The sequence below is a fragment of the Gavialis gangeticus genome, unplaced genomic scaffold, assembly GCF_001723915.1.
Source record: "Gavialis gangeticus isolate Ggan-Ray unplaced genomic scaffold, GavGan_comp1, whole genome shotgun sequence".
NCBI lineage: Eukaryota > Metazoa > Chordata > Crocodylia > Gavialidae > Gavialis > Gavialis gangeticus.
In genome coordinates this window covers 31,166,893-31,177,748 of record NW_017729008.1, presented here as the reverse complement: position 1 = coordinate 31,177,748, position 10,856 = coordinate 31,166,893, and the positions used below count along the sequence as shown (strand labels likewise).

Sequence of the window (10,856 nt, the reverse complement as noted above, 5' to 3'; positions counted from 1 at the left end):
CCCCAGATGAATGCCATGTAGCCAAACCCAAACAGCAGCGCTGGTGCATGTTAACACTGCCAACCACCCTCTCATTGACAAGTCTAACATTTGCATTTTAATTTAAAATAATAATATGTTGCACTTACATAGCAATTTTCATCTACAGAGCTCTTTACAACATGAACTCATTAATCCACTTCTCCAGCTCACAGGTCTGTTCTTTCTGCTGCTCTCATGATATTAAATGCTGAGAAACTATAGTTCAGCTCTGAAAATTATGAATCATTATAAATCAACTCAGAAAATTATGAAATTTTTGATTACTTGTTTAATTAAAATATTCTTTGAATAATTTGGTTTTTTTATGACATTAATTTAATTAAATAAGATTTATCTACTAAAAACCTCCAAGTAATTGGAGGGGTCGTCGTGCATTATAAGATCAGAGCCTCCTTTTTAGTTATCCTTTTATATTCTAAGTTCTTCTTCCTTCAGAATCATTGTCTTCAGTGCCAGCTGTTAATTCTTCAGGGGCTCTTTTATTCTATGTAAAGCACCAAGTTTATTTTAAGGTACCATATTAATATTAAATAATACTTTCCGCATCAGGACATTCTAGACACTTCAGTTTTTCCTTGCTTCAAGGCTTAACCTACCAATGGGTGTGTTCAGCTAATTAAAATGTTTTAATTAGCTGTGTGAAAGCTATTATTATAAACATAGACTAGTTGAGGGCAAGCAAAAGGGAAAAGAATGTCAGGGCTCAGAAGTGCTGAGTCTCTTCAGGGCTCAGAAGTGCTGAGTCTCTTCAGCCCTCTAATCTGAAAACAACATATTTAACAAAGTTTTGAGTTAAAAACCTCAATACTTGGTATGAAGTATTAGATTCCCATATGCTAGGCAACCTACATGAGGCCAGTGTAAGCAGGAAATGGCTGTCAGCATTAACAGTGTGATGATTGCTGCTCATCTTGGAGATGGGAGAGCTTTAATGTGTACAAGAGAGCAGGAGTAGGCTGAAGAGGCAGATGAGAGCATGAGGAGATGCATAGGTCACTAGTGAGTGGGTTAGCATTTTCAGCTATTTATGTTTCATTGGCTGTATTTGAGGGCTGTACATCCATAGTAACACTTTTTTCTCTGAGGGTTTGCAGTGAACATTTTTAGTCATAAAACCTATATATGAAAAGCACATTTTTAAATATGCAGTCCTTTTTCTGACTCTTCAACTTGTCAAGAGCTCTAATGCCATATTTTCCTCTCACTGAGAAGCATCCTTTTGTTGGAGCTTAACATTAGCACAGGTGAAGTGAGCCACAGGCACTGCTTCTGCCACAGGCCAGGCAGCAAGTCTCACCCAGGCTGACAGTCTGGCTCCAAGCATCTGGTCCCCAGCCATGCAGGGTCTCAGGGTGTGTGTGTCCCACCCATGGCATGCCACCGTGTCACTGGGAGTGAGCACTGCATCTGCCATGCGGCTGGGCAGCAGCCCTTCTGGCCCAATTGCTGCTGTCTCTGTTGACTAATGGGAGCAGGGTGGGTTACTGGCTTTGCAGGCTTGGCTAGTGCTCCCAGGCTACCCCTGGTGGTGCCGAGGAGCACTAACCAAGCTCACAAAGCCTATGGGACAGTGGCAGAATCACCAGAAATTTGACCAGCATACAGAAGGTATTTAAAGTGCTGTAAAATACAGCGCTTCAAATTTAATACCTCATTTAACAAGGGTTAAATTAAGGTGCTGTAAAGCCAAGCACTTCTGTTAAGTCACGGCAATAAAGCACATGAAATGGTGAAAAAAGCAACTTCTGTACATGCCTGTTGACTTCAGGATGCCATAAAGAAGTTTGAAGACCGTAAATTCTGCGGTAACTTGTTTTTGTACCCTGTCTAGATAGAACAGTCGACTTCTTAAACTTATGAACTCTCTGTATACATGTTAGATCCCACTTTTGAAGGTAAGCCAGAATTCCAAATCTGAACTTCAGTGGGGATCATAGCAAAGACACAGGTCAGCTGGTAGGGAAATATGATCACCTGATGTATCTGTTAGGGATCTAGCTTGCTAAAATGGATGAAAGCTAATAAAAGAGTGTGCTTTACATCAGTCATTTTAGTAAAAGGCTTACCTGGAGAGGGAGACAGAGAGACACTTGCACACCCATACACTTGCATTATCTTCTCTCTCTCTCTCTCTCTCTCTCTCTCTCTCTCTCTCTCTCTCCGCCCCCATGTTTCAGAGGAGAAGCAGAAATCATAAGTTGCAGGAAAAATATCATGGACTCCTTAAAAGACTCTGGTCTAAACCCACAGCAGAGGCATATTTAGACACTTTTGTGCCTGGGCAGTGGTGGCACATAGGGCAGCGTCAGTGGCTGTGCTGCTGGTAGCAGTGATGGTGGTTGGGTCAACAATGCAGTGGCTGTAATTTTTGCACCCCCATATGGCTCCCCCCCACCCTTACATCACTGGACCACAATGGGCCAGGGTTGTGAGGCAAATGAGGCAGTACATGCGTGTGGGTTTATTATTTTGTCTGGCTCTATGCATCTTCTGTGTTATCCAAAGGGAAGACTAATTGTATTTAGAAACTTTGGCAAACCCTGCGTGCCTGTTGCTTTGCTATCATGGACCCTTAGAGAGGCAATCTTAAAAGCCTGAGTGCAATTCTGGGAGAGCATGTATTTAAGCTGTTGGAGACTTTTAATGGACAGACAGAAGTGACAATGTTTGCCTGATCTGGTCCCTAATAGTGCTCTTCAGCTGTGACCAAGCACAAGTGCATGGCTTCAGAGTGCTTTAAAAGGGCCCGATCCTATGACAGTTGCATGAGGGTTCAGGTGAGGACTCTCCAAAACAGAGCCCCTTCAGTAACTTGTGTCTGTGCGGGCCGAAAGCAGAGCCAGGCTGACACAGCTCACCCGTGCTCCCAGTGTTGTCTTCAGAATGGGAGGGAGAAAGGGAATGGAGGGATTTTGGTTTGGGGGGGTTTAAGCTGGCGCTGAAGGATGGGGTGGGTGGACTGGAGCCTCCCCCCCACCTTGTTCCTAACCAAGGTATCAAGCCTGAGGGGGGTCCACCCAACCCACCCTTCAGCACTGGCTGGGCAACCCCCAGAACAAGCTCCCTCTGCTCCCTTTCCCCCTTCCCATTCTGAAAACAGTGCCAAGGCTGGGAGGAGGGAGGGGAATTGCTAAGGGAGAGTGGCTACAGTTTTGCAGCCACTTTAAACAGCAGTGAACATCTGTTGGGCCTCAGGGATCATTGTAACTCATGGGGCTTCCTGTGAAGCGCTATGAGTTACAGTGGGGAGCTGCTCTTCTCTCTGTGCCTTTAAGGACAGTATGGGCCAGGGTCAGGTACAAGGCAGTTGGGTGCCAAAGTCTCATATCTGTGAAGTAGTAATGGATAGAGTCATCATTACAACCTGTTCAAGTCAAAGAACGCTTAAGAGAACATGGGTCCAGTGTCTCAGGACCCAAATGCAGTGGCTCGGTGAGTGCCCAGCTAGGGGGAGTTCTCTCATGGTTGTCTGATTTCCCTAGCAGTCCCTTCAGCTGCTTTTTCTCAAATACAAGGAGAAGAGAGTGTGACCATTGGTACTAATCAATCACTGAAGCTACAGTTAGAAAAATAATCAGCTGTAGGAGCAATGGCATTTAGCAATGCTTGCAAGCTCCCATAGGTTGCCGGATAAAGATCCCCACACAACAGCCATATTTGTGCAAGTCCTGACATAGGCTACTGTTGGGGGCATTACCTTACATTGTGTCTCCCTGCCTACTTGACCCTATTGTTGCTTCCAGCTTGCTGCAGGGATCTGTTCTCTGCTTCTGGATCCTGTTTTTGATCCTCCTATATTTCTCCAGCTGCACATTAGTGAATGCAATTGCACTAATATCAATGGGAGTTTGAAAACTAAAAGTAATGTGTGCTTTGGTATGCTACTAATCCACTTAGTTGGATCCTCTTACTGCTCCTCTGGGCTGCCCTGATTCCTTCTATCAGCCCACCCAGCTGTTCTGATCTGCTCTCAACTTCCACTGCTGCTCTATTAGCATCCCTGTCAGTGCACAAGGCCGCTGCCTTGACTCCCTCAATCCTTATTCCCAATGAGAGGCTCTGTACTAAATTATAATCCTCATGGCATGGAGCACAGATGTGAACAAAAATACATTCATGAAAAAGTTGCAGTGGTGCCTGTCAGAAGCTGTATTTCCTAAGTATTTTCAAATGGTGCTTAATACAGTATTTAGCCCACTGGAATGGTTTAGGCTTCATCCACGCCACCTGCCTGTTTACCGGGGTTTAAAAAAAAAATCCAATCTTACCCCCACCAACAGAGTGCATCCAAAACAAATACTCAGAAATGCCTCTTTAAGATAAAGACTGTGAATTTAATATCTTGGTCAGGCCAGTGATTGACAAGCCTGGGGAATGATGCCCTCATTCATCTAGGGGATGTCTACCAGAGCACTTTCATTACAGTGGCTCTGCCTTGATTTACCTTTTGGGAGGAGCAGAAAGTCTAGTCTCACCAAAACCCAATCAGTCCGTGACCTTCCTGCTGAGGTAGCCAATAACATTGTCATCTGAGACTGTGGGTTTTTTTGCAAGATAGATCTAGTGGGAAACAAGCCAACACTTTCTGATAGTGATAATTTGGTAGCAGCTTTCAATGATTATCATCCCAGGGATTAAATAAACCAGTGATCTTGATCTTTGAACCAATGATAAAGGTAGTGACCCATCTACAACTATTTCATTTCAAGACTCAGTAAAAGGTATATAGAAGAATAGAAGAAAGCCTACTAAGAGATATCACATCTACCCAAAGAACCTTGCCTACTAAGAAATTTTTTTTTTTAATATTTGATTTGGTATTTGGTATATTCGGTTTATTCAGCTAAAGTCCACTTAAGTTCCAAATCAGTGTTTATATATAAGCCAAAGCTTCATTTCGCCCCCGAAGATATGCAGATCTACCAGGCTACTTTCTTCCTCCAAGCAGGGAAAACATTAAGAGCATATAGAACATGCCCCTTTAGTGCTCAGTCTGGACACCTGGCTCAATAGTAGACTCCCAGCATCTTGGAGGAGCAATTGCTTGGATGACCCTTGGGATGGAGCATGCTCAGATGCTGAGTAAGGATAACAATACTCAGCCCAGGCCCATGCAGGAAATATGAGGAGGGGAATATGTTCAGGGCAGATAGAATCTTCCGAGAGCTGAACTTAAACTTGAAAGCATTCTACTGTGCCTGTCTAAACAGATTATTTGGAGGGTTTCTTCAGATTCTTCACAAAGAGGTACTTCAATAGGCACATCCCTGACATCAGGGTGACTTTCCTGTCAAATTTCAACAACTTGATCCACAGTCTCGCAGTTTCAGAGTCTTAACAAAAATTGTTTTTTAACATGGACAAACCAATGTATCCTGTTTTTGAAATGGCTGGATAATTTTAGCTGAAACTTTAAAAAAATAACCTGAAGTAAATCTAGAGTACGGGAAATTTCAGTCAAAACAGTTAATGATTACCCTGAATACAGGTTCTTATAAAGCGAAGTTTTGCATAATCATAACTCCTGGATGACAATACCAGAGTCTGCAATAAATTACTGTAGGTACATGAGAGAGGGTCTGATGCCTCCCTCCCACCCACCCCCGTGATAAACTGAAGTACCGTGTGAATAAACAGATGTAAACAGGAGCATAACATTTTGGGGGGCTGGGCAATCTAATACCCACCAAAATGTAAGTATTACTTTAATAAATAAAAGAAACAATGAAGAGAAGCTCATTTTGTTAGAAGTGGGCAAATTTGTTGGGGTACATACTGATCTCATTAAACGACTATTTTTTTCAAATATGAGTAAAAAGAACAATTTGCAAATCTGATAAAGTTTCAAACTCTGCCTGTAACATCTGTAAGCTGTGAATCAGCAGTGTTATCCTTGTATCCGTGTGGAATCAAACACTGGTTGAACTGTGAATGTCTCATCTTTTACTTCTAAAGAGAGCAGTGAAATTATACTTACATCTGGACTGATCTCAGTGATTGTTCTGATATCCAATTACTGATTTTTCTGTAGATGAGTAATCAATTGTGGAAGGAATTGGAATCAAGCACTTTCATTTCTATGAAAGTTGGGGCTGTATCAAGATTTTGGATGAACCTCATAGAACAAAGTGCAATTTATGGGAGATTGGCCTCCTCTTGTTGAAATGCCTGATCCTTGCAGAGTTTTGGATGGATTCTGCCACGTTTAGGACTCTTCAGCCTTGTTCAGTACAAAAGAGGAAGTTATAGCTTGCCATTTGAATTGCTACACTGCCAAAGCAGCTCTCATTTCAGTTTCTTAATACATTGTTTGCAACCTCCCAAATTGCACAGAATGAAAGGTAGTTCTCAGAAACTGAAGCCTACACTTCTGCTTTCTGTTGGACAGATGTCATGGATACCTGATGATGTACTTACCACTTTGTATTTTACATCCTGAAATAAAGCTTCTCACTTGAGCAGTTTTTAATTAATTTTGTGATTTTTGTAAACAGTTTCAAGTATATCTCTTAGGATGATATTCTTAGTGGCATCCTTGCATGCTCAATTCAGAGTAGGCCCATAGCAACGAGTGTAAGTAGCTCTTGGTTCCTTCTGTTACAATCTGATTGCTTCATGTGATACTAAGTCTGCTGCATTATAGGCAACCAACTTAGCATTGTCTGTGATGGTTGTTTATCCTCAGGTTTAGTTGCAATAGTATATACTGCCATGTTTTGACTTGAATGGCTAGCCAAAAATCAGGCTCTTGGAGTTTGTTCCAAGCAGCAAGAAAAACTGGTAATAGAGTCGGGTATTTCTTTGTAACTGGGGTTGTTTATAACACACAAAGTCCTGTTTCTCTAAACACAGGAGGAATCAAACATCAGGAGATACTTTCCTTATTTACAAACCTAAGTCTCAGCCAGTCACTGACCCAAATACTCTTCTCTTATGGCTGTGCTATCGCTACTTCGATGGCTGTGCCTGCCTTTCTGCTTCTTCTGTCCCCTTCTGTGAGGCTTCTGCTATTTGTCCTTTCCTACCCTAATACCCAGCTTGAAATCATTTCCAGCAAAACCCCTCTGACTGGGTATTCCTGAGGGATCCCCTATGTACCTTTGCTTTGGGCAGTGACATGTGGTTTGCATATCCCTACTATTTTATAGAGGACTAACTCGCACTTTCTTACAGCTATCTTAAATAAAGGATAGCAGTTTCACTAGCCAACTTAGTGATCTTTTGTCCAGTCCACAACATCTGTAGTTATTCATATCATTATCTCAACCAGTGGATAAGCTACATTGTCAGTCCGGTGAACTCTTCATGAACATAGCATCTATTGTAACTGGATTTTGAGAATTTGTCTTTGCTTTTTGTCAGCCCTTTTGAAATATCAGGATTATTTTCTGCCGGCAGGCAAAATAGACAAGTAAAGTATAGTCAACCTCTTCTCTTGAGGGCATATTTTCAGCTTGCTCAGTGTAAGGCCTTACTGTTCAAGTCCCTGTGTGGTAAGGTAACATATTCTGACTGTCATTTTTATTAGGATCTCCCTGTTTTCCCATTTATTCTCAGAGTATTAAGAACCAGCAACATATCTGTAGGGACTGGTTATGTATTTTGCATTAAGGAGTCATTGGATAACATGCATGAGTTGCATTGGAGCAAGGCCCAGAACCCGAGATAACACCTCTGAAGGGAAGTGTCCCTGTCACAAGGCTGTGAAGTCATTTGCTTACCTTCATTCCTACCCCATTAATGTTGCATTCCTTTCTCCTGAGTGGCCCACTTTCTACAAGAGGGAGAGAGCATGTGTTCAACCCGAGCTTAGCCTATAGCCTAGGATAATGGAAACGTGAGAACTGGTTCTGAATTTCTCTGGCTGTGGTGGGAATTAAACTCAGGTCTCCCACCTTCTGGGCAACTGCTATAACCAATAGATTCTTATATACAAGGTGACTGCCATTAGGTGTGGTTTTGAGTCAGAGAAACTCTTGGTGCAGTGATTTGTGCTAATCTCATTGCTCTTGGTATATATTATGGGTGGTCTGAATATGACAACTTGACTTGGTCTCTCTGGGTAATTAGGTGCAGGAACGGCTGGTGGGATCTAGGTACCCACATACTCAGCCCAGACAAGATGGCAGCAGTTTCAGGCATGCAGTAGCAGAATTTTAGGAGCCGACCTAACTAAAGTCAGAGTTGGTAACCTACAGCTCACAGGCTGGATCTATCTTGCAAAATAATTTTATCTGGCCCACAAAGATGGGGTGTAAGTAGCAATCCAGCGATGATGAAAGCAGTAGGAGCAGGAAGTGAGTCAGAAGCAATGGAGGGATGTCAGCAAAGGAAACGGGGGCCCACCTTTGGAGCTTTTAGCTGCTGACAAAAGATTGCTGACCCCTGACTTAAGCATTGAAAACATAAGCATCTTTGGGTTTCAGGCACCTGAGTGGTTGGACATACGTTTTGTGGATTGCTCACTTGGACTTATGTGCCTAAGCTCCTCTATAGGCACCTACCTTCAGTTTTGGATGTGGCCCTATATTCTTTGTAGGCCAGATAGAAGCAGAGAACAGTCTACACTAGGTCATTTTATTACATTGGAAAATATTTCCTTTTATTTTTTTGTTTATGGCTTTTCCTCTCACTGCCAGCCTCTAACAAAGAAAGAAAACAAGCAGGAAGATGGCAGAGGGACCTGTCGTCTGAGCTCTCCTTTGCAGGAAACTGTATCTTTGCTGTGGCTTGAGCCAGTTGGGACTGGCTGTTATGTTCTGCAGAGGTTCCTGTTAACAATGCTGATCACAGAACTAAGATGTTAAATGAAACTGGCATCTGTCCGATGAAACCAAGACAATGTCCTGTGTGGTAATATGGAGTATTTAAAAGTCCCACCAGAGGAGTCAACTGGAGAGGACAACTGGAGCAAACTCACCCAGTGGCAGGCTGTCAGAAAGTAGCCTCGTGTCTGACAACAGCTGATTCAGAGGCAGCTGATATTTTTAAGTTTTCAGCTAAACTTGGCGGGGAAAGTCAGCTATGAAGCTGTTCTTGGAAATACGAGGAGAGCTGCGCTCCACAAAAAAAGACACACCTGACATGTTCTTAACCAGAAAATAAACATGGAATTCTAGAAGGATTCCTGAATGAGCTGAGATGGAAAAACCAGGATTGCATTTATGAGGGGAGGGAGTTATTTGGGTCCTGAGAAGAGACCAGAGGCACGTCTTGTAGTCTCCTGAGAGCTCCTCCAAGACTTGCATCCCTACCTTACCCCTTTCAGCTCCACATTCACCAGCGCCGAAAATGCCGTGGTGAGGCTGTCCCATGGGCTGCCCCTGCCACTGCTCTTTGAGGGCTGTGCCACTGGCATGCTTGAAAGCGACACCTGGGGGTGCTCTCAGGACAGCTTCCTGTCTCACCTCCAGGAGCAGGTGAGTAAAAATGTGAGGAAGAGGATTTGGCATACTGTAGGTTATTACAGCTAACAAAACACTTGGATTGGTGGAAGATCTAGAATTGACTGTTGACGAAGTAAGTGCCGAGCAAAGGCGGTCACCCAGTCCAAACAGGATGGACAGTATAGAGAGTTTGTTCTTGAAGCAGGATAAGGAGGTAAAAGAGGATGATTGTGGATAAACTCAATTTGTCTGTAGGTAGGAGAAAACTATCCACCAGAGGAATGAATGTTATTTTCATAGCATGTCCGAACCTGAAGACTTGACTAAAAAGCATTGAGGTGACCAGTAGAGACAGGGCGTTGGAAACGACAGGGCTGGGATCAGTGTTTTAAATCACTTAAGCAATTTGGGGAGGGGGTTGATTTTTTCCCATAGCAAGTCAAACATCATGACATGCTGATCGGGTATCAAAAGGGTTTCACGAGTGAATTCAGGATTGTGAAGATGAGGCTATTCTGGGAACACCTGTGCGGTCCTGAAAGACAGACCCACGGAACATGCTGTGTTGCCCTGAAGGGGACACAGCAGTAGGGGGGCAATTCCCCTGGTGCCAAGGTGCCCACACCAGTTCTGGGCAGTGGCCTGGCGTGGCTGGTTTGCTGTATTGGTCCAGCCCCGGTGACTGGGCTCGCAATGACCCTTGGCCTCCAGATGCTCCGTCCCCAGCCCCAAAGGGTTGTGGGACCCAGGAAAGGGTGTGGGGACTGCACTCTGCCCCCCTGCCCGTTGCAGGGACAGAAGGTGCTGGGGGGACTGAGGCTGATGGAGCCTGCAGCCAAGGTGTATTCCCATGGGGGTGCTAACACCCCACCTCGTGGCATTAGCAGGGACTGGCGCATGCGCATACCCGCGGGCGGCGTGGCGGTGCAATGCCGCGGGGGACGCCAGGGGGCGCTGCAAGGCTCGCGCTCAGGCGCCGTCACCACTTCCTTCCTCCCTGCCGGAAGTGACGCGGGTTGTTTTCCTGCGTCTCTTCCGGCGGCGGCTGCGCGAGAGCGGGGCTATGGACATCCTGCGGGCAGAGATCCTCCGCAAGCGGCGGCTGCTGGAGGAGAAGGAGCTGGTTGGGGTGAGGCGGGCCGGGCACCGGCCGGCGGGGGGGAGCGGAGCCCTGCCGCTCTGCGCATGCGCCGCGAGGCCGCTCAGCGCGTGGCGGCTTTAAGTCGAGGGAGCGGGTCCTACGTCACAGAGTGGGGTCCCGCACCCCTCTCTGGGAACGAGTCCGGAGCGGTGCTGTCGGGGGGTACCGTAATTACCACCGTGGTCCCACGTACCACCAGTAGTGATAAAGGTGGTCGCCATGGACGATCGTTTCTTGAGACAATGGATGCAGCAAGTGCAAAACCCAAGTCATAGTTTCGTAGTTAG

At 44.9% G+C, this 10,856-nt stretch overlaps 1 protein-coding gene and 1 long non-coding RNA gene across 3 annotated transcripts in view; both read left to right on the top strand.

The window, feature by feature from the left end:
• Positions 1 to 6,506, top strand: part of LOC109292204 — a 14,909-nt gene extending 8,403 nt beyond the window's left edge. For both annotated transcript variants that reach the window (XR_002096062.1, XR_002096061.1), the window contains exon 3: positions 6,074 to 6,506. This is a non-coding gene — a long non-coding RNA (uncharacterized LOC109292204). The remainder of the gene's footprint in view (positions 1 to 6,073) is intronic.
• Positions 6,507 to 10,449: 3,943 nt separating this feature from the next.
• PRPF18 (pre-mRNA processing factor 18) overlaps positions 10,450 to 10,856 on the top strand; it is a 28,734-nt gene continuing 28,327 nt past the window's right edge. The window contains exon 1 of the mRNA XM_019509540.1: positions 10,450 to 10,557. Within this exon, the coding sequence (XP_019365085.1) occupies positions 10,492 to 10,557 (66 nt within the window). The 5' untranslated portion in view covers positions 10,450 to 10,491. The remainder of the gene's footprint in view (positions 10,558 to 10,856) is intronic.